Source organism: Heteronotia binoei, chromosome 20, assembly GCF_032191835.1.
Source record: "Heteronotia binoei isolate CCM8104 ecotype False Entrance Well chromosome 20, APGP_CSIRO_Hbin_v1, whole genome shotgun sequence".
NCBI classification, from domain to species: domain Eukaryota; kingdom Metazoa; phylum Chordata; class Lepidosauria; order Squamata; family Gekkonidae; genus Heteronotia; species Heteronotia binoei.
Window position 1 is genome coordinate 24,208,882 of NC_083242.1, and position 23,406 is coordinate 24,232,287.

The 23,406-nt window shown below is 44.4% G+C and overlaps 1 protein-coding gene across 1 annotated transcript in view; it reads left to right on the top strand.

The window, feature by feature from the left end:
• Nucleotides 1-533: 533 nt before the first annotated feature.
• KDELR2 (KDEL endoplasmic reticulum protein retention receptor 2) overlaps nt 534-23,406 on the top strand; it is a 29,406-nt gene continuing 6,533 nt past the window's right edge. The window contains exons 1-3 of the mRNA XM_060260484.1: nt 534-799; nt 6,455-6,555; nt 14,722-14,880. Coding sequence (XP_060116467.1) covers nt 709-799; nt 6,455-6,555; nt 14,722-14,880 — 351 coding nt within the window. The 5' untranslated portion in view covers nt 534-708. The remainder of the gene's footprint in view (nt 800-6,454; nt 6,556-14,721; nt 14,881-23,406) is intronic.

Consider the following 23,406-nt stretch of genomic DNA (forward strand, 5'->3'; position numbering starts at 1 on the left):
GTTTACCAAGCAGATGCTCTGCCACTGAGCCACCGTTCCTCCCTATCATTCTTTCTCTCATTCTGTTTATCTTCCTTCCTGCCACCTACACATTCATCATCCCACCCCACCCTGACATTTTTCTAGGACCCGTTGTATTTCTTCCTACTACAACAGGCTTTACTGTAAGTAGGAGATAAATGTGTAAAATTGGTTGTAACGTTATATGCTACCCACCCTAAGACCATTCTTGGGGAGGGGAGGTTATCAATCGAAAAAAATAAATAAATAATAAATAAAATAAAAGATGCCTTTCTAACTGTGCAGAATTTACTGAGGCATCTCTGGTGCCGCTGGACACTTCTTAACTTCGCTCTATCGCCTCCTACCAACAGGCCGCCCACCTCGAACTATCGCTACAGTAAAGCGGCAGGCAGAAAGAACGAGGAAGATCGACGCCCGTGCGCTTGCGCACATGCGGCTCTCCCTTTTCTGCTCCCCGCGTCCGCCAGGGCGTCCAAGAGGGGAGGGCGTGGCTTCCTCTGCTTCACCGCCCCCTCCTCCGCTGCTCGCGCGCCCTCTTTTCCCGGCGTGCCCCGCGCCCGCGCTGTCTGTCTCTGGCCACGTCTCCGGGCCACGTCGCTCGGTGCCCGCTGAGCTCTCGCCATCTTCGGTTGGCTCCCCGGCGCTGCCTTTCTCCCCCCCCCACCCCAGTCCCGCTCCGCCGCCATGAACGTCTTCCGCCTCACCGGGGACCTGTCCCACTTGGCGGCCATCATCATCCTGCTCCTCAAGATCTGGAAGACCCGCTCCTGCGCCGGTGCGTTGCGGGGTGGGGGGCGAGGCCTCCTTGCACCGCTTTCCCTCACGCCTTTCCTGAGGAATTACAATCCCGCCTTTGGGGGGGGGGAGATTTTGAACTGGTTATTTGGGGGTGGGGCAGGGATAATCTAGGTCTGTCCCCTGTTCTTGAAGGGGGGCTTGTTTGAAGCTCTTGGGAGTAGGGGGGGCTCTGGGGCCGGGGGGGCGCTCAACTCTCGTGGGGAGAGAGAGGGGGGGGCCGTGGTATTTCCCACGGTGAGGGATGGTGTCAGGCCCGTAGTCAAGACTTTAAAAGTCGGGGGGGGGGATATAATCAGTTCCTGTGCGTTTGTAATTGTGGTTCTTTCCCCCTGAAGTTCAAAGCTCAAACCTTCAGTTCAGGGGAGTTGTTGTTAAGGTCTGACCTGCTCCACGTATACTTAAATCAGAGGGGTGGTGGTATCTTTTGAAGCTTTAGGGGTTATTAGAGGGGGGGGGGGAGGGAGGTAGAGCTTTTGGATGGGGAGTGGGTGGACAGTTCTTTCTAAGCTGGCCCCGTTTTCTCGAAAGGTGGATGTTAAGTCAGGGGGCACTTAACAGCTCCCCTCCCCTGGCCACCATGGCTCTGACCCAGGGCACCCGACTCAGTGACCTTCCCTTCTGCCCCCTCCCCACCACTGCAACCACCTGGGGGCTAGCAGAGGTGGGAGCTGGGGGCTATCCCCTCCTTCCTCAGTGATTTAAATTGCATGGGAGAGGTACCCAGTGGTAGCTACTGCTCCTCCACTCCGTTTAAAGGTCTGGGGAGAGCAGCGGCTGCTCCTAGGTACCTCTCCCATGCAATTTAAATCATGGGGAGAAGGAGGGGGAGCCCCCAGTCTCTCAGCTTTTACACCCATGAGGGGGGAGGGGGAAGGTCAGGGGCACCCAACAGGAAGTCGGAGCAGGGCCCTCACGGGCTCCCCTGTAGCTACAGGCCTGGATGGTGTCAATTGTGAAGCATGGGAGATTTTTAGGGGGAGGGGAGTTATTGTTAAGGTATGACCTTCTCCACGTATACTTAAATCAGAGAGGTGGTGGTATCTTTTGAAGCTTTAGGGGTTATTAGAGGGGGGGAGGGAGGTAGAGCTTTTGAATGGGGAGTGGGTGGACAGTTCTTTCTAAGTTGGCCCCGTTTTCTCGAAAGGTGGATGTTTTATTTGAAGCTCCTGGTATTATTGGGGGGGGGGGGGAGGACGTTCCACCATGGGGTGCTGTCAGTTTTGAAGCATCCGATTTTTTTGGAGGGGGGCCTTTTGTACTAGGGGGGTCTGATGGAGGAAAGTGAGGGGGCTCTCTGTGGGGGGGGAGGTCTGTTCTGTGTTTTTGTAACTTTGGGGGTTATGGAAATAGAGCCCTCATATTCTCTGTCGTGAGCCTGGATGTTGCAGAGGCATTTCTCATTCTGGTCTCTGTTTCCTTGTGAGGAGGAGTGATGTCACTTTTGAAGCATCAAGGATACAGTTTTATGTGTGGTGTGGTTTGGGGGGTGCTGCTTTTTTGGGGAGGGGAAGTATTCCTCAAGTTGTTCTGGGTGTTCTCTTTGTTTAAAAAGCAGTGTGATGCTTTGTTCTCACGGTCAGCCTTGGAGTGCTATTTTTAAAAAAATAAAAGCTGAAATGCCAGGAGGTTGAATTTAATGTGAGAGGGATTTGTAGGGCTCACTTAGGCCATTCTGTTTGGAGGCAGTGCAATCCTTTTGGTGGACTGGGAACTGATCTGAAGAAAAGGCATTCCTGAGGCAGCTCACTGCTCTCCAGAGTAAGGGCAAGTTTGCATGCATGAGGCACTTCCAAAGTTCATTTTGAACCACAGCCTGATAGTGTGTGTGTATAAAAGAATTAACACAAGCTAGGTCATTCTTTCTCCATGGTGCTGTAAGAGACGAGGATTCCGTAGGGTGGAGAAATATATTTTTAGTAATTAAGTGGCACAGATACAGAGAGGTGCAGGTGAAATTGAAACTGAGACAATTGGAGTCTTGGGAAAAGGTCAAAATCGAGGCAGTCTCACTCTGCAGTAATGAGGCATGTACAGTTCAAATAAGCTTGCCCTCCTTCCTGCCATCAAAAGACTCAGCAATGTGGTGTAACTGTGGAGATGCCATAGGAGGAATTTCCTGGTGCCCCACAGACAGTTGTGTGTCTGATATAATGGAACTGCAGGAAGCGTGAAACGGTTTTCTACACTTATTCTATATGAAGGTGATATGAATTAACTTACAAGTGAGTGAAAGGGAATTGCATTCTACAGCCTACAGCTTTTCCTAGAGATTGGGAGTGGGGAAAAAATATTGCTGTGGACAAGAAATAGGTCTGAAATACCTGAAGCTGTTTTTTCACCTCTCTTTACCAAATACACTTTCCTTTTTTATCTAACAGAAATATTGCACAGAGATCAGCTTTTCATACAAAATAACAGTTGTTGCAAGCTCCAAAAGTTATGCTCTTTGGTTGATGGAATTCTTTTTGTTTTTAGATTTGGTTGTGATGATTTGCAGTCGTTATGTTTGTCTTCCTTTGAAAGGGTTAAGTGGTGACCCAGCAGGATTTTTGAACACTTGGCAGAACTTTCTTACTTGCATTGCCAAGTGCAGTTGAAAATTGGGAGCAAATGACTGAATCAAGACTGAAGAGAATAGGCTCTCAATTGGGATTCCTGGCCTAGTCTGACGTGGCAGCTAACGGAAGGTGTGGCAAACAGAGCTGCCTGGGAGAGAGATGTCAGTTATATTCTCGCTCCATTTTTTGTGCTGGTTTCTTAAAAGCAAATCATATTTCTTGTGGCTTAGCTAGTATGTTTTGGGAAGTCTGTTATGCCAGAAGGTTGTTACTGTCAGAATTACCTTGAGGAGTCTTGGGGAAAGGAAGGTAATTCTGTGCTGCAATCTGATATATTTGTTTAAACCAGCAAGTGATTTAAAAAAAAAATTGGTATGTCTAGACTACCTTTTGTTTTGAGTATTATTATGATCATGGTGCAATTTATAACCAAATATCATAAAAGTAGAAATTGTTCAAACAATAAATATTGTTCAAAAAATAAATGTTTCCCCACCTTCAGCATTTTAGCATAGGCCACATTTTATGTGAAATGTTTATATACCACTTTTTCTGATACACTCCCAAGTGGTAACAAGTTTTCACTTGAAAGTCGAAGGTTTTCAGTTTGGAAGGTCACCAGGGATCTTGTGGTTACTCTTAGCTCCTGGGAGAACATGTTCCATAGGTATGGAAAGCAGTACAAAGGGCCCTACCTCAGAACCTGGCCATTCAAGTTATCTTAAGGCTGATTTTTTAAGGGAGATGCCACATGTGGCTCTCATGTCTTGGACTGGGCATACAGTTGAAGGCAGTCCCTCAGGTTCTTATGATCCAGACTGTTCAGTGTTTAGAGGTCAGTGTATCAGGGCCCTGAAAACAATTTGGGAGTCAATGTGACATAAGAAAAATGGAAAAAATGGTCACAGCAGTGCATCCCAGAAAGGTCCCCAGCTTGTACCAGTTGCTGTTTCTGAACTATCGTCAAGGGCAGCCATCATAAAATCTATCACAGAAGTCTAAGGCATGTGTAAATTGTGACATAGTCAGTTTGGAAAAAAATGCTTTCTGGAATTGTTATCATGCAATTACAGTGTAGAGTCCAAAAGCACCTTCTTGCTGTATGTCAGTCAGACACCTTGTGGAGTGCAGCCCACGTCTGAACCATGTATTAATCTGGTACTGTGGTGGTTATTTTTTATTTGCATTTCTATGTTCAAGCTTGTTCCTTACAAACAGTATGCGCTACAAAGAGAAGAGAATGTTGTCTTGTGGCAAGATGAATCAGTCACAGTTGACTAATCATCTGGTATTTTACTGGAGCCAATTTTTAAAACTGCAGAGTCCAGTAGATAAGTAATTGGGAATTTGAAAAATCTGTGAGTATCCTTACATTCAGAGTGAATGAGAACTGTTGTTTGTTAGTTTGCTGTGCGTTTAATAGGCAGAACTAGCATCCTAACAGCCCAATCCTGTGCATGTTTACCTGGGAATAAGCCCTGCTGAACTGATTGTGGCTTTTGAGGAAGGAGGGGTAGGCTTTCTGCTCCACACCAGCTGATGTGGTCTGCAGCAGGATGCCAGTGGCTTCAGGGATAATTTTTAAAATGGAGATTTAGGGCCAGTCTGTTGCTGTGACACAGACTTCCAATTATTTCTCCTCTGCCTTTGAACCTTATGTCAACTAGCATGAAGCAAAATTTTCAATGAAAAGACCATGCAGAAGCCAATAAATAGCTAGTGTCCACAGAGAAATTGGTAAAAGGAATCGGTAAAAGCTCAGCATTCAATGCCTCATTAATCAATTTACCCCCAAAGCCCTCTGGGACAGAAGTGTCATAATATAAAAGCCGCCAGGTTCACTTATGCGGAGAGTTTCACACTCTAGACTCCCATAGACAGGGCTGGCCCTTGGGCGCATTGCGCCCTAGGCAGGCCCCCCTGCGCGATGCTTCTCCGCTCCATAGCACCACCTTGTGGCAGTGCGCCCACTGACTCGCTCAGTGAGGCAGGAGAGATGGAGGTGAGGAAGGCAGCGTGAGAGCGGGGAAGGTGGCAGGAGAGTGAGAAAGCTGGCACAAGAGTGGGGAAGGCAGTGAACTTGCCTAGTGGAAGGGCAGGCCCTGCCCATAGAAACAGCTCTTTGTCCACCACAACTGTGATGGGAGGAATTCTGGGACTTGGTGTAATAATTTCTATAAATAAACTTGCTTTTAGTTAGATTCTTGTGATTGAGTTCTGTGTTCTACTTTTCATCCCTTGTAATAACTTCAAACACCTAGGCGTTATCTGCTTTTATTTTATTTGTATAGCATTTGAAGGCCTGTTACTTAGAGGAGGGCAGGGATTTGTTCTTGTTGGCAGCAGAGGAGAGGACTCAAAATAATGGGTTTAAATTAAGGGTGGGAAGTTACCAGCTAGATATTAGGAAAAACTTGTACAGTAAGAGTTGTTCAAAAGTGGAATCAGCTCCCTAGAGGGTTGGTGAGCTCCCCCTCACTGGCCATCTTTAAGGAGCAGCAGGACAAGCACTTGTCAGGGATGTTCTAGGGGTTGGACTAGATGGCCTTTATGGCTCCTCCAACTCCGATTCTATTAAATTTTGTTAGTCCTTAAGGTGTTTCTGGACTTTTATTCTTTTCTACTGAAATTGCATTAGTCTGTGTATTGCTATTCTATCATGTCCACTGCTTTTAATTTGCCATCCTGACTACTATTATTTTTTTTAATCAGTGTCTCTCTTTTCTTGGTTGTTAATCAAAGGATGTATGATTTGCCTTGCTGTTTTGTTCTCTGTGGCACTTTTTAGTAGCTGTCTCTGAATAAGAACAGTGGAACAGCCCTGCTGGATCAGACTGGTGGTCCATCTAGTCCAGCATCCTGTTTAATAAAAATTAATAATAAGAGGAACAAATAGATGTCATTTAATTGGGTGTATTATGGGGTTCCAACAAGCTTATACAAGTGAACTTTTTTCATGGATCCTATTCAGGGGCATCTAGGGAATCTGGATAGCTTAGTCTTTTGGATAGAAGGGATTTTTATACTTTGAGCTTGTGAAGACCTTTCCTGACACCTATTTTCCTTTTTCTTAGGTATATCTGGGAAAAGCCAGCTTCTCTTTGCACTGGTCTTCACTACTCGTTACCTGGATCTCTTCACTTCATTCATTTCATTTTATAACACTTCTATGAAGGTATGGTATGTTTAGTACATGGTAGAGGCTACTGAATTTTTGGCATGCATGTTCTTCAGTGAGCTGGCCTTCACAGGAACACAGATAAAGGCTTATAGCCTACATATAGCCCCATCTGGCTCCCATTAAAATTCATGCTGTTGTACAATGTGGAGACAGTGTGTGCAGCTGTAGGGAAGGGACAGGCTAGCAGGCAGTATAATAAGTTGCCTTTGTACCATCTTGGAGCCTCATGTATATATGAGCCATCTTGGGGCCTCATATGTATAGGCCCTGTAAGACAGGGCACTCTTCACTTTACACAAGGGCAACCAATTGGCAGTGAGATCAAGCTGTTTGGAGAAGATTGTTGAGGCAGCCTGGTTATTCTCTGACAGTGGAACCAGACCTCCACATCCACTGCACTCTTGCCGTGACTCTGTGGTCCTGTAAATGTACTGCTGCTTAAAACAACGCCTCCTTTCTACTATGGAAGAAGAAAAGTTGGATTTATACCTCGCCCTTCACTTGGAGCCTCTGAGCAGCTTACAGTCTCCTTCCCTTCCTCTCCTACAACAGACACCCTGTGAAGTAAGTGGGGCTGAGAAAGCTCTGAGAGAACAGATCTTTCGTTTAACTGTGGCTGACTCAAGGTGACATGACTGCATGTGGAGGAGTGGAGAATCAAACCTGGGTCTCCTGATCAGAGTCTGCCGTTCTTGACCACTACACCAAACTATCTGCCCCTGTCAGATTAACTATTGAATGTTACTGAACCCTGGCTGTTATTTTTGAGGTCACTCTTGCTTAGAATAAAAACAGCTTGTGTGTGTGTACACACATGAAAAAGAATGAGAATGAATCTCTATCCAGTCATGGTTTCCGGCTCAAAATTAGGAAGAACTTCCTGACAGAGCGGTTCCTCAGTGGAACAGGCTTCTTCGAGAGGTGATGGGCTCTTCTTCCCTGGAAACTTTTAAACAGAGGCTTAGATGGCCATCTGACAGCAATGCGGATCCTGTGAATTTAGAGGGAGGTATTTGTGTTTCCTGCATTGTTCAGGGGGTTGGACTAGATGACCCTGGGGGGTCTCTTCCAACTCTGTTTTTATGGTAAAAATTCATATTGAATGTGTTCTGTGCCTCCTTGTCACTGGGTTTGAGTGCATTCAGATGTGTACCTGGCTGCATTATAAAAGCTTTATATGCGTATCGGTTCTCAATTGGGTAAAACAACTTGGAGTAAAGTGGGGAGTCTAATATGGTGTCGTAACAGTAAATACTTTGAGGCAGGCCCAGAGAGCAGTGTGAGCGCTCACGATGTTGCCAAGCTGCTGAAGCTGAACAAATATGGATCTGATTCTTCTGTTATATGGGGAACCCCTTGTAAGAGGAGGGTAGAGGTTTTATATATAAAATCTCAATATATCTAATTCTTAACAGGCGGAAATTGTGAATACTTAAATTCAGAGTCTGGAGCCAAGACAGCTCTTTTTGCAATCCTGAGAAAAAGCCCCAGGTTTACAGAAAAATGTGAACTTAAAAAAAACACAAGCTAATGGAAGTAGTGTCTGGAGCTTAAAGAAACGAGTGCCTCAATCACCATTGGTAGGCAACCATAACAACATTGCCAGCTTTGGTTTCTGTCAGTAAAAGGTAGGGAACGGGGACAGGACCTTTTTCAGGGCTCTTTTGGCCTTTGAACGAGGACTTACGTGGCCAGGCCCAAGAGCAGCCATCAGATGTCTTGCTATCAAGCAAATTGTAGGACTCACCCAGACCTAGCTGCTTGCGCCTGTTAGTCTTTGTGGGCACACATTCAGCTGGTGTTGTGCAGACTGCACTGGCTGCCAGTAGAGTTCTGCATCCATCTCAAGGTGTTTGTTCTAACCTTTGAGGTTGTGAGCAGCCAAGGGACGAACATACCTGCGGGACTGCTTCTTCCCTTATGTACCCTGAGGGGCCTTATGGTTGGCTGACTGACATTTGCTGGTAATGAATAGCCCAGAAGACATCCGTCTAGCCTCAGCCAGGTGAAATCAGCTTCCGTTAAAGATCAGGGCCCTGTGGGACCTGCTACAGTTCTGCAGGGCCTGTAAAAGAGAGCTGTTCTGCCAGGCTTTAGTTGAGGCAGTGGACATCCAATATGCTTGACCCCTCCTGCTCAAGCTGCCTGTCCCAACGATTGGCTTAAACTACCATGAGAATTGCTTTGCTCTCTGGCTCTGACGACCTGGAAACCCACTCATCAGACCTGACTTACAAAAATTTAAATGGGGGCAGGACCCTTTTCAGGACTACTGTTAGTCTTTGTGTAATGTGATACCATCTCACTGTGTTCACTAAAGTTTTCATTGATGTAATTTTAGATGTGGTTCTTTTTATGAATCCTTACATTGTAACCAGTGTCACCTCTCAGCTGAGTTAGCGTGAGTTAGCCCACAGATTTTTAGCTCCTAGCTCACATATTTTTGTCTTAGCTCAGGAAGGATGACCCCAGAGCACAATAATTTATGCAGTAGCTCACAACTTTAATACCAGTAGCTCACAAAGTAGAATTTTTGCTCATAAGATGCTGCATCTTACAGGGAACATTAATTGTAACCCACCCTGAGTCGGCTTCGGTGGGAAGTGCTTGATAGAAATATAAATAAATAAATAATAAAACAGCAGCTACCCCACACACCATGTAGTCACTGATTAAAGTTTCAGAGTAGGATCTGGAGACCCAGGTTTAGATCCTCATTCTGCCATGGAATCTTAATTGGGCGACCTTGGACCAATCACACTCTGTCTACCTAACCTGCCTCATGTGGCTTTTGTGAGGATAAGATGGAAGAGAATGATGTCAGCTGCTTTAAAAGCTTATTGTGGAGAAAGGTGGAGTGTAAATTTAATAAATATACTTGAAGATGGAGGGCAGATGCAGGTTAGCTGATGTATGAGGAGAAGAGCAGGGAAAGGTGAGGATAGGAGGGCTGCCAGGAGGAGGGAAAGAGAAAGCAATGTGGGAAAAGGGATATGGGAAAAACTGAGGTGCCCCTTAACAGTCCTTGTAGATTGTACACTACACCTCTGGGCCTGTCTTCCATTAAGAGTTGATCCTCTAAAATTTAGTTTTAATTTGTTTTACCAAATGATTACTGGGTTTGATTTTCAATATTCAACACGTGTAAACATGCCACAAGCCTTTCAAATGTTATTCAGAGCCAGTTTGGTGTAGTGGTTAAGTGTGCGGACTCTTATTTGGGAGAACCGGGTTTGATTCCCCACTCCTGCACTTGCAGCTGCTGGAATGGCCTTGGGTCAGCCATAACTCTTGCAGGAGTTGTCCTTGAAAGGGCAGCTGCTGTGAGAGCCCTCTCAGCCACACCCACCTCACAGGGTGTCTGTTGTGGGGGGAGAAGATATAGGAAATTGTAAGCCACTGATTCAGTCTCTGTAGGTCTCTGATTCAGAGAGAGATGGGGTATAAATCTGCAGTCTTCTTCATTTCAGCTAAACTTGCATGGAGCTGTGCTTTTGTCTATAGCCACAATGAAAGTTCTTTTTTATATCTTGCAAGGCAAAGATGAATCCATGTAGCAGCTTGCAGGTTGAAAAGTTAGAGAGACCTAGATCTTTTTTTTTCTTCTTCACATAACTACTGCCAATATGTGTTTTGGTCTCTACTAGCAGAGAGAAGTACACAGAATCTCAAGTTCCACACCATTTGGTATTGACATGAGACTGGAGTTCTGCAGTGTTTCCTTTTTCACTCAAAATTCTAGAGTAGATTAAGAGAAAACTGATGTTCACTGATGTACTAAGCTTTGCATGTTTGTACAAACAAATATGGAATAAGAAGGTAGAGTATGAGGACTGGAAAGGTAGAAAGAGGGGAGCAGAGTAAAGTGGGAGTTAAGCAAGGAAAGATGCCTAGGAAGGTGGTATAAGATGTTGTTTCCTGTTGCCACTGTTATGCCACTGTGCAGGTGCCAAGGATAAGTTGTTTGCATCTTGCCTGTACCATGAGCTTGATGAAGCTGGCTGGGGGATCATCTCCTGGGGTCATGCTAGACAGAATGGGTCAGTCGTAGGTTATTGTCAAGGAGTCCCAGACTGAACCCTATGGGTCCTGAAGGCAGTTGTTCCCAGGTATCCAGACCAGTGTTTATTTTTTTTAAAAAGATTTGTAAAGTTTATTTCAATTTCTGTCAATGTGAAAACTTCTGTTATAGCCAGCACGTTACTCTAAAACCATTCATCAAGGAAAATAACTTAACTATATCTAACACTATCCAGAATTTGCATTAGATGGCACAAACCTTAAATTCAAAGATCAAAGACCAAATATTAGGCATCCCCAACATTACTATCAATTGCAATTCAAAGTTCAGGCCTTGTGTCTGTCTAAATCCCAGCAGTCTCTCTTCTTCAGGGCCTTAGCTCAATTATAATTTTTGGGCCCAGCCACAACAGCTGAGGATGACATCCAATCAGGATGTGTTTTCAGGAGAAGCCTCTAGAACGGCATTTCCCATCTGCAGAGTTGTGACCCAACACCGGGCCACGGAAGCCTCAATACCGGGTTGCGGAGACCTCCTTGTGACATCCCGCTGCCCAGTGGGGCTCAGCGGGCCCTGCCACATTTGCCCAGCGACCTCTAGGCTTCTTGCTGCCGGGCGGGGCTCAGTAGGCCCTGCCACGTTCGCCCAGCAGCCTCTGGGCTTCCCACTGCTGGGTGGCACTCAGCGGGCCAAGCTGCGTGGCGCAGAAAGTCAGCAGTTAAAGGTGAGTTACTCCCATCACCTTTCTTTCCATTTTTCTTTTCTTTTCTTTTCTTTTCTTTTCTTTTCTTTTCTTTTCTTTTCTTTTTCTTTCTTTCTTTTTTGCTTCCTTTTACTCCTTCTCTCCTGTTTTCTTCCTTCCTATTTTCTTTCTCTTTTTTCTTTTTTCCTCTGTTTGTTTCCAACTCTCTTCCCCTCCCTTTCTCCCTTTCTCTGTCTGTCTGTCAGTCAGTCAGTCTTTTTCCCTGTCTATTTGCTTTATTTCTCACTCCCCTTCTCTCTTTCTCTCTTTCTGTCAACCTTCCTTCCTTCCTTCCTTCCTTCCTTCCTTCCTTCCTTCCTTCCTTCCTTCCTTCCTTCCTTCCTTCCTTCCTTCCTTCCTTCCTTCCTTCCTTCCTTCCTTCCTTCCTTCCTTCCTTCCTTCCTTCCCATTACTAATCTGAGTAGACTTTGGTGGGGGGAAAAGCTTGAAATGCCCTCCCATTTCATGTTTTCCCAGGCTGAGAGCATTTTATATTTTCAGTTTTCTGCTGTGTGATCCTTGTGCTTTTTCTTGAAGTTTTATTTTTAAAATTGCATTGCAAAATCCCACTATTCTCCTACCTTTTCTAAATAAAGTATTGCAAGTTTTAAGCATGTTTGTACGTCATTTCCTGTCCCCTGGCTCCACTCCCAAAGTCTCCTGGCTCCACCCCCAAATTTTAGTGGGCCATGAAAGAGAAGTGTAAAAATAACCGGGCCACGGGGAAAAAAAGTTTGGGAAACCCTCCTCTAGAAGATTACCTTGTCTCCCCCTCCCATCACAGGAAGCTCATGGGAAGCTAATCACCACACTTCCAATTTAGCCTCAAAGATAAGACCTGCTGGATGGACCAGGCCTGTTGCTGTTTACATTAACTCTTGAGGGGAGGCTAGGGGTGCTTTGCCTTACAGTTATGTATTAACTTTTCTCCCCCATCCTTATACAAAGTCAGGAGTGTGGAAGTCTTTGAAAAGAGCTGATGGGTAAAGTGAACTGGAACCTTTCCTGACTTTCTGTGCTGCTTCTCTGTGGCTTGAAAAAAATTTGCCTAGCTGTAATAGTGGGAAGAGGGCTGGACAAGAAGTACTGAAGAACAGAAGATTAGATCAGACACTAAAAGCAGAAGATTGATAGTTTTTGTGGTTTAGCCGGTTGTTCGTACCTCATTTCAGTTTCCTATCCGTATTGTTGTCGGCCATTACATCTTTATGTATTATTTATATGCTGCCATTTTCCCCAATAGAGGCCTAACGCAGTTTACATGCTTCTCTGCTTTATTTTATCATTACAACCAATGCTTCCTCTAAGCTGTGGAGTCTTGTGAACAAAAATTCTACTTTGTGAGCTACTGGAATTAAAGTTGTGAGCTACTGCATAAATTAGTTTGCTCTGGGGCCATTTTTCTTGAGCTAAGACAAAAATCTAAAAAACTGCGAGCTAGCTCAGACTAATTCAGCTTAGGGGGAACACTGATTACAACAACCCTGTGAAGTAGGTTAAGCTGAGGGAGAGTGGCTGACCAGGGTCACCCAGCCACCTTCCATAGCAGAGTCAGAATTTGAACCTGGGTCTCTCAGATCCTGGTTGGATACTCTACCACACTGCAATTTTTTCTCACATGACTAAACCAGAACCACAAGGTTTGCTTGGAATGATGTTTAAGAACATTTGTGACCTGTAATGAGCTGACTTTAAGTTCCACTGAATTCTGTGCTACTTCCAATTAGGTTTCAACATTAGAGCTAATGCAAACATTTAAAAACTTCTTATCTGTTAGTGGCAGAGTTCATCACACAAGCAGCAGTTCATCACACAAGCAGCAGTTTTTCTATTCATAGTTGTTTCAGTCTCTTACTGCTCACAAGAATATGGCATGTGCATAGTCAGTTACTTGTAAACATCATCAACTACACAAATGCCTTTACTGGCTCCTGGTTGGGCAAGTGGACAGGAATCAATGGGATGCAAACAGAGTAGGCATTGTTTTTAGTGAATTTCAAATGGTGATATTTTTGGATTGATAGGTCATGAGGTCACATCAATCAATAGGTAATTTTAGGAAGCAGGTAATTTGATCTCTTCAAAGGCTCCTTAGAAAGCTCGAGAGTCATGGAGTAAAAGGACAGGTCCTCTTGTGGATCAAAAACTGGCTAATTAATAGGGAGCAGAGAGTGAGTATAAATGGGCAGTCTTCGCAGTGGAGGACGGTATGCAGTGGGGTGCCGCAGGGCTCAGTACTGGGTCCCATGCTCTTTAACCTGTTCATAAATGATTTGGAGTTGGGAGTAAGCAGTGAAGTGGCCAAGTTTGCAGATGACACTAAATTGTTCAGGGTGGTGAGAACCAGAGAGGATTGTGTGGCACTCCAAAGGGATCTGTTGAGGCTGGGTGAGTGGGCGTCAATGTGGCAGATGAGGTTCAATGTGGCCAAGTGCAAAGTAATGCACATTGGGGCCAAGAATCCCAGCTACAAATACAAGTTGATGGGGGTGTGAACTGGCAGAGACTGACCAAGAGAGAGATCTTGGGGTAGTGGTAGATAACTCACTGAAAATGTCAAGACAGTGTGCATTTGCAATAAAAAAGGCCAACGCCATGCTGGGAATTATTAGGAAGGGAATTGAAAACAAATCAGCCAGTATCATAATGCCCCTGTATAAATTGATGGTGCGGTCTCATTTGGAATACTGTGTGCAGTTCTGGTCACCGCACCTCAAAAAAGGATATTAGAGCATTGGAAAAAGTCCAGAAAAGGGCAACTAGAATGATTAAAGGGTTGGAACACTTTCCCTATGAAGAAAGGTTAAAACGCTTGGGGCTCTTTAGCTTGGAGAAACGTCTACTGCGTGGTGACATGATAGAGGTTTACAAGATAATGCATGGGATGAAGAAAGTAGAGAAAGAAGTACTTTTCTCCCTTTCTCACAATACAAGAACTCGTGGGCATTCAGTGAAATTGCTGAGCAGTCAGGTTAAAACGGATAAAAGGAAGCACATCTTCACCCAAAGGGTGATTAACATGTGGAATTCACTGTCACAGGAGGTGGTGGCGGCTACAAGCATAGACAGCTTCAAGAGGGGGTTAGATAAAAATATGGAGCAGAGGTCCATCAGTGGCTATTAGCCACAGTGTGTGTATATATGTGTGTATATAATTTTTTTGGGCCATTGTGTGACACAGAGCGTTGGACTGGATGGGCCATTGGCCTGATCCAACATGGCTTCTCATGTTCTACATTCTAATATAATATATTCTAGTATTGAACAAGCAACAAAGATCCTTTCAGTCTCTTATTGTGTATGCTAATGTTTCTGTTTAAATGGTAGAAGTCCAGACTAAAAGCCTGATAAACACGTTATGATATTCTCCTTACCTTTTAATTTATTTTATTTTAAGCTCATCTACATTGCTTGTTCGTATGCCACAGTCTACCTGATCTACATGAAATTTAAGGCTACCTACGATGGAAACCATGATACTTTCAGAGTGGAGTTCCTTGTGGTTCCAGTTGGTGGGCTGTCATTCCTCGTCAATCATGACTTCTCTCCTCTGGAGGTCAGTGTCTTTATTTTCCTTAGGTTGCTATGGGTTCTGGTGTGACATAAAAAACTGAAAAAACTGAAAGGAACAGAATGTTTGTATGTTATAATTAAGATCCATTCAATACTGAGTTGCTTGGCTTAGAATTGAATAAAATTGCGCCTGGGAGGTGGGTGGAAAGGAAGCCAGGTATTTGTCATTGGTTACTGGCTGGATTGTTTGCTGGGTTGTGGGGAAAGCTCTTAATAGGCCCTGTTTGTTTGTCAGGGTCTGGCGAGCTACAAGGCAGGAAGCAGAAGAGAGGAGGGACTTATAAAATAAGGAATTATACAGACACAGGAGTGGCTAGATTATTAAACTGCATGCTTTTTAAATGTTTGGCACTGTGGCTTGAGAATTACTTTTTGCAGGTTTCCTGCATTCCTATTTAGGGTTTTGGACTGTTCAGCCTGTGCAGTCAGGTTAAGGTGTGAGCAACATTAAGCAAGCTTCTTTGCTTCTCCTTCTCTGAGGTTCTTACCCTAAAACGGTGCTTTTATGTGCACCTTTAATATGTCCATGCTGCTGGTCATAATTTTTTTTTTAAAAAACAGGGCTCTCCTGGATTCCAGAAAGGAGGTGCATGCAGGGATGCTTCTTTGCAGTCCCAAGGGTGATACTTGAAATTGCCAGATTTTTTTTGGGGGGGGGGGGGTGGAGAGAACCTGAACTTCTTAGGGGAGAGGGAGGGCCTGACCAATGTAGTCAAAAGTAGCAGAGAGCAAATGTGTAGATCATTCAGTTGGAACAACAGACAGGCTCACTTTGACTATCAGGCACAAAACTTGTTTTCCCTGAATGGCAGAGGCTAAAGGCACTTTCAATCCACAGGAGCCAGCCCAAGGCTAGTGTACCCAAATGGGATGGGGGGGCTGCAAAAAATAAACCATACAAAGAGAGACAGTATTATAAAAATATAATGAATACACTGAATGAAATCCAGAAGTTTGTGTGTGCTAATATATTTATTTTATTTATTTATAAATCCCGAATAAATAAATAAATATATGTAAATTTAAAGAAATGTGCAAAATTATGAATAAAATCTAAATAATACAGCATGAGAAAAAGGTAACAAAATTGCCGTTTTCAAGGTAGCTGAATTTCAGTTATTGTCACATAGGCAAGGTTGAATTTTGTCTTTATAGGACAGGACTTGGATTTCAGACTCTGACTTTAAAAAAATTTGATTGGCTGAAATAATGTGGAAGAGAACGAACAATTCTGTCCTGCTAGGAGTCTAATCTTTACAGCTATTTTTCTGGTGAGTCGCTCTCTGTGTTTACATTATAATTAATGTAACCACACAATCAGTAACTCTCAGCCATGATCTTAAACCACAGAATATGTGGCTTTGGGAGAGGCCATAGGTACAATGATCCTATTTGACAAGACAGTGTTGGGACCCCAGAATCTTACCAAGAACCTGCTTATTGGTGTTCTAGAGCAGCCATGATCCCAGTTACTTTAAACTGTATTGATTCTTCTGTTGTTCACAGTGTATTCAGTTAGGTTCCCATTCCCCAGGTGGGGGCAGGGAATCCCCTGATTTTTGGAGCTTCTGTTTGTTTCTGTCACTGTGCAACATCCCCAACATGGTGACATCACATGGAAGTGATGGCAACATGTCAGAGATGTTGCTGTTTGGGGGCTGAGCCCAGCCCCACTCCCAGAACACTCCGTTCCTCCCTCCCGGTGATTTGCAGGGACCTGGCAACCCTGTGTTTAGTTCATAAAACAAGAGTGGTGAGAAATTTCATCTGGCTCTCTAGTCTTTTGTTTCCTTTTAATTTAACTTCCTCAGATGGCACCTGAAATGTTTGTTGCCATTATAATTAATGTAACCATTAACCATTGAGAGGACCTACAGTCTTTTTAAGGAACCCCATGGTGCAGAGTGGTAAGCTGCAGTAATGCAGTCCAAGCTCTGCTCACAACCTGAGTTCCATCCAGGCGGAAGCTGGGCTCAGGTAGCTGGCTCAAGCCTTCCATCCTTTCAAGGTTGGTAAATTGGGTACCTAGCTCTCTGGGGGTAAAGCGTATGTGACTGGGGAAGGCAATGGCAAACCACCTCGTAAAAGTCTGCCAAGAAAACGTCCTGATGTGACGTCACCAATAACTACCTGGTGCTTGCATTCCCTTTACAATTTTTTTTGTAGTGTTCTGTTAAAAATGAGGGGAATGGTGATAGACGTGGTATATTTTAGTTAACCCACTGATATTGTGTGTGATAGCTGTTGTATTTTGGGGGCAATCTACTGCCATGAAAGATTTATACTGCTTTATATTGTATATGGCAAGTGGTCTGGAGATTTGTTTTAAGGAACTAAATGAGGAAGGTATGGATTCCTCTGTTCAAGGTAAGTTGAGGTAGCCCAGGCTGGGGGAGGGGGAGGAATAGAGGTTGTGATGACTTTTTCTGCTTTGCTACATCCCTTGCTGATATCGGTGTTTCAGCCCCTCAAGAGAGTTGCTCCTGCTTTTCCTGTTCTGAATCACTAGGGAGAGTCAACTACTGAAAGGCCAGATCAGCAGAGATAAAAAACAATCCATAGAAAAGTTGGCCTGTGATTGACAGTCCCTTCTTAGCCTTTCCCTGAAGGAGTTTCAAGATTCTCAGTAGTCAAGAATTTGCATTAAGGTGCATTGGGCTGGATCCCCCAGATCAGTTCCCCTGTCAGTTCCAGGACAAGGAGCCTCTTGCAACAGGGGAAGGCTCCGGATGGCTTGCAAAAAGCACCAGTGTTAGGAAAAATAGAGTCCACCCAGTGCGTCCTCATGCTTTCTCTCCTCCTGCATGTCATTTGGCAATCAATCACCTCCTCGGTAATGAAAAACTGTAGCTTGGTGTTACATCAGGGATTGCAAATTGTAGTGTGGTTCTCCTTCCTCCAAGGAAATCCTAATCTGGGGGCAAGAGAACAAATCACTTGGATGACAAGTTTTATCATTTTCAAATCCTGAGGCTTTGCCATGTTACAGCATTTTTCTAGAAATTGTGATGATCGTAGCTGACTCATGGCTATTTTTGCCACAGTGAATATATCAGGTAGCTAGATGCCAAATGGCAAAACCATCAGTAGCACTGAATACTTTGATTTTGCTGGGGAGCATTACCTAGGGTTGCTGTGGGAGGGACTGTGTGAGTGCTTGGTGCCTGCTGGAGAGGGGTTTCTGATTGCTTTTGTGTAGTTGTTGCTGAGTGAGGAGAGCTTGTTTGCCTGGGGGTAATTGCTGGACCCACCCTCTGCTGTTGCTCTGGCTGCTGTGTCAGAGGTGGGTGGGGGCTTGAGCCTTTAATTTGCAAGGCTCATCCTTGCCAGAGGCAGAAGTGGCTCAGCTGCAGTAGAGGAAGATGCTTTCCAGAGCTAGAACAGAGCTGCTGGTAACGTGAGTGAGCATGATTTGCTTTTCTAAAACTGCTGGGGAGCATTACCTAGAGTTTATTTTATTATTATTTATTTTTCGCATCTATATCCCGCCCTCCCCGCCGAAGCAGGCTCAGGGTGGCTAACAACATCATTAAATATCCACAATAAAACCATAAAGCAATAAAAACAATTACAGTAAGATCAATTAAAATTAACAATTACACTTTAAATATTGAACAGATTTTAAAAACAGTTTTGGTGCTAAGTTCCATACCATGATGTTAAGCAGCTCTGTACTTTAGTTGAAGGCCATTCGAAAAAGTGTTGTTTTACAAGCCTTGCGGAATTGGGCAAGGTCCCGCAAGGCTCTAACATCATCAGGGAGTTGGTTCCACCAGTGGGGGGCAGCAATAGAGAAGGCTCGTTCTCTGGTAGCCTTCAATCTCGCCTCCCTTGGCCCGGGAATTTCTAATAGATTTTGTGATCCAGATCTCAGTACCCTCTGGGGAATATGTGGGGAGAGACAGTCCCTAAGGTAGACAGGACCTCGGCCATATAGGGCTTTAAAGGTAATAACCAGCACATTGTAGCAAATCCGGAATACTATTGGCAGCTCCGGCTGCACATGATCCCGAATAGAGAGACCCAGTAACAGCCTGGCTGCAGCATTCTGCACCAGCTGCAGCTTCCGGATTCAAGATATGGGCAGCCCCTTGTAGAGGGCATTACAGTAGTCTAGTCTCGAGGTGACTGTGGCATGAATCACTGTTGCTAAGTCGCTGTGCTCTAGGAAGGGTGCCAGCTGTCGTGCCCACCTAAGATGGAAAAAGGCGGATTTCGCAGTGGCTGCTATCTGGGCCTCCATAGCCAATTTGGGCTCCAGTAGCACCCCCAAGCTTTTGACTTTAGGCGCCGATATCAGTGGCGCCCCATCAAAGGCTTGTAAAGGGATTTCCCTTCCCAGGCCACCACGACTCAGACAAAGGACTTCTGTTTTCGTTGGGTTCAGCTTCTGCTCCCCAATATAGGAAGAGAAAGGTGGTGGTGATTGGAGACTCCTTGCTCAGAGGGGTGGAGCCCAAGTGTGCCGACCAGACTTGTCATTCCGAGAGGTCTGCTGTCTGCCGAGTGCACACATTCAGCAGGTGACAGAAAGGATTGGAAGACTTATCAAGCCCATGGATTACTATCCTTTCTTGCTGATTCACGTGGGAATGAAAGATACTGCCCGTCATAGCCCTGAACGTATTAGAAAAGACTATGTGGCTTTGGGTCAGAAGATGAAGGAGCTGGGTGCACAGGTTGTGTTCTTGTCAGTTCTTCCTGTTGAAGGCTGTGGCTTAGGACGATAAAGAAGAATACTGCAAACAAACGACTGGTTACGGCGATTGTGTCGTCAGGAAAGATACGGATTTCTGGACCATAGCTTACGCTTTTGAGATGGTGGTCTTCTATCGGGAGATGCTTTGCACCTTACGGTGGTAGGGGAAAGGGTGTTTGGTAACAGCATTGCTAACCTAGTAAGGAGGGCTTTAAACTAAATTGTATGGGGGAACAATAATTCAAAGCCTCGTATGATGCCAGAAACTGGGGATAAGAACATTAAAGATTTGCAGAGAGTGGTGCATACGATAGGTAATGTGAACTTGCAGGTTTGTATGGAAACAAAACCCTCAGGATGCATAAAATGTGGATTCTGATGTCTCTACACTAATGCACAGAGTATGGGAAACAGGAAGAACTAGAAGACCTAATACAGGAAGGAGACTATAACATAATAGGCCTTACTGAAACTTGGTGGGATGACACTCACAACTGGAATATTAGGATTCAGGGGTATAACTTATTTAAAAGGGACAGGCAAATGAGAAAGGGCGGAGGTGTAGCAGTAAAGGAGGTATATACTTGTGAGGAAATATGTGAATCTGAGCTTGGCAGCTCAGTTGAGAGTCTCTGGGTAAAAACAGGAGTAAGAAAAAGTGATATTATTGTGGGGGTCTGCTATAGACCACCAAGCCACGCAGAGGACTTGGATGAGATACTCCTACAACAGATTGCAAAGTTTTCCAAGAGAAGGGATACAGTGATCATGGAAGATTTCAATTACCCGGACATCTGTTGGAAGTCCAACTCTGCTAAAAATGAAAAGTCAAATAGGTTTTAGAACAAATCATCAAACAGTCAGTCCTGGAATGTTTAGAAAGAATGAATGTGATTACTAAGAGCCAGCAAGGGTTTCTTAAGTCATGTCAAACTAACCTGATCTCTTTTTTTGAGAAAGTGACTACCTTGCTGGATCAGGAGTTTGCTGCAGACATCGTTTATCTTGATTTCAGTAAGGCTTTTGATAAGGTTCCACATACTATCCTTGTTGACAAGTTGGTAAAATGTGGTTTGGATCCTGTTACCGTTAGGTGGATCTGTAACTGGTTGACAGAGTGCTTGTGAATGGTTCCTCATCCTCTTGGAAAGGAGTGACAAGTGGAGTGCCTCAAGGACCTGTCCTGGGACCTGTTTTGTTCAACATCTTTATAAACGATTTGGATGAAGGAATAGAGGGAATGCTTATTAATTTGCCAATACTAAATTGGGAGGGGTTGCAAATACAGTAGAAGACAGAAACAGGATACAGGATGACCTTGACAGGCTGGAAAACTGGGCTAAAACCAATAAAATGAATTTTAACAGGGATAAATGTAAAGTTCTGCAATTCGGTAGGAAAAATCCAATGCATAGTTATAGGATGGGAGAGACTTGTCTTATCAGTAGTATGTGCAAAAAGGATCTCGGGGTCTTAGTGGATCATATGCTAAACTTGAGTCAACAGTGTGATGCGGTGGCTAAAAGGCAAATGGGCTGTATCAACAGAAGTATAGTGTCCAGATCACGTGATATGATGGTATCGCTTTACTCTGCTCTGATAAGACCTCACTTGGAGTATTATGTTCAGTTTTGGGCACCACATTTTAAGAAGGATATAGACAAGCTGGAACAGGCCCAGAGGAGGGCAACAAAGATGGTGAGGGGTCTGGAGACCAAGTCCTATGAGGAAAGGTTGAAGGAGCTGGGGATGTTTAGCCTGGAGAGGAGGCGGCTGACAGGTGATATGATGACCATCTTCAAGTACTTGAAGGGCTGTCCTATAGAGGATGGTGTGGAATTGTTTTCTGTGGCCCCAGAAGATAGGACCAGAACCAATGGGTTGAGATTAAATCAAAAGAGTTTCTGGCTCATCATTTGGAAGAACTTCCTGACCTTTAGAGCGGTTCCTCAGTGGAACAAGTTTCCTTGGGGAGGTGGTGGGTTTGCCTTCCTTGGAGGTTTTTAAACAGAGGCTAGATGGCCATCTGACAGCAATGAAGATCCTGTGAATTCGAGGGTTTTGTGGGAATATTTGTGGGTTTCCTGCATTGTGCAGGGGGTTGGACTAGATGACCCTGGAGGTCCCTTTCAACTCTATGGTTCTATGAATTTTCTTAGCAGCCTTTTGGCATTGAGTGCTTTAAGAAAACTTTCAGGGTCACATGCTCTTGCTTGAGAGGACTTTTACTGAAGATAGTTCATTTTGTTCATTTTTTAGCTATCGCATCCTTTCCAGAGAATGCAAGTGCATTGCAAATGCATTAGTACATGAGTGCGAAGATGTTTCTTTGACAGCTGTTTTACATGTATAGGGGTGAAAGCTGCAGAATGATTGCAACCCATTAAAACGGGTATGAAATATGCAGCCAGCAGGCTGGAAACGACCCCTGCAAGGCTGTTATTCAGCCCACGATCAACTGGCTCTCTCCTGCTTTGTCTTCCCGGGCTGCTGCGTTGTCAAGCTTCTCTTCACTGCAATGGCTGAGAGCTCCTTCCTCCTTTGGAGGGGGGAAGGAAAGAGAGAAAGTGTGCATGTGCCAGAAAAAAGCTTCCTCAGTCCCTCTCTCCTGCCTTGTCTTCTGGGGCTGCTTCTCTGTTGCCAAGCCTCTCTTCCCTCCATTGGCTAAGATCTCCCCCTCCTTTGGGGAGGAAGGGGAAAGGAGAGAGAGAGCACCTGAGAAAGCGATAGAGTCCCATGACACCTTTATGACCAACGAAGTTTTATTCCAGGTATAAGCTTTCATGTGCATGCACACTTCTTCAGAGAGAGGGAGATTCTTCTGACAAGCACAATTGTCTGGCTCTGCGGTTTACTTTGAGACTTGATCACACATGCACATTTAAAAAGGAAGAGGGGCATCTGGAATAAGAGGAATTAAAGGAAAATTGTTTTGGTTTATTCTGAAAATTTCAGATTAGATTTCTGTGTGCCTATCTGAGATTTTATTTTCATTTTAAAAGAGCCTGATTAGGAATTTCAACACTGGCGTTACACCCATGGTTCCATATATTCTAGTTCAACACGTGATCTCCCTCTCTCCCCTCCCACCTCACTGGTTGCCTTTCTTCACATCAACCCCCCCCCCTTCACACACACACACACTTTTAAACTGCTTTGTTATCATCGCAAGCACTGAGTGGATTTTGTCCAGTCTGAAATCCACACATTATTTCACTTGGAGAGTTCCCCCCTTCCAGTTCTAGCAGATGGAAAAAGAAAAAGAAAACTAACAGTGCAGTTTGCAGTCTTTATTAATGTAAGGGAGTAAGAGGCGAGTAGCATTTTGGACTAACAAAACTGGTAGCAGGGGAGGAATTTTCATGGGTCTCCACTCACTTCTTTAAATACAGCTAGAATGTGAGTCCATCTTGGAGAGTGAAGTGATTTCAGATGCCAAACAGCAGCAGCAGGCATTGGTAATGAGAGAAGAAACCTTTTTCTCAATTCAGTCCAGGAGGATTAATTGTCTTGAGCTTCATTATCCATTGCAATTCAGCAGTCTCTCTAATCTCCCTTTGACATCCCTTTGTAAGAGAACTACTACTCTTGGATTAGGCTGAATGTCCTGGAAGGTTAAAATGTTCCCTACTGGTTTTTCAACACTGTGGTTTCCAATAGCAGTAGAAATAGTAGCAGCACCTTAAGGACTAACAAAATGTGTAGTAGGGTATGAGCTCTCATGAATTTCCTTAGCAGCCTTTTGGCTTCAGACTTATGTCCATTTATTCTTTGCATCATCCTGGACTGAATCCTCCTGGAGCAAATTGA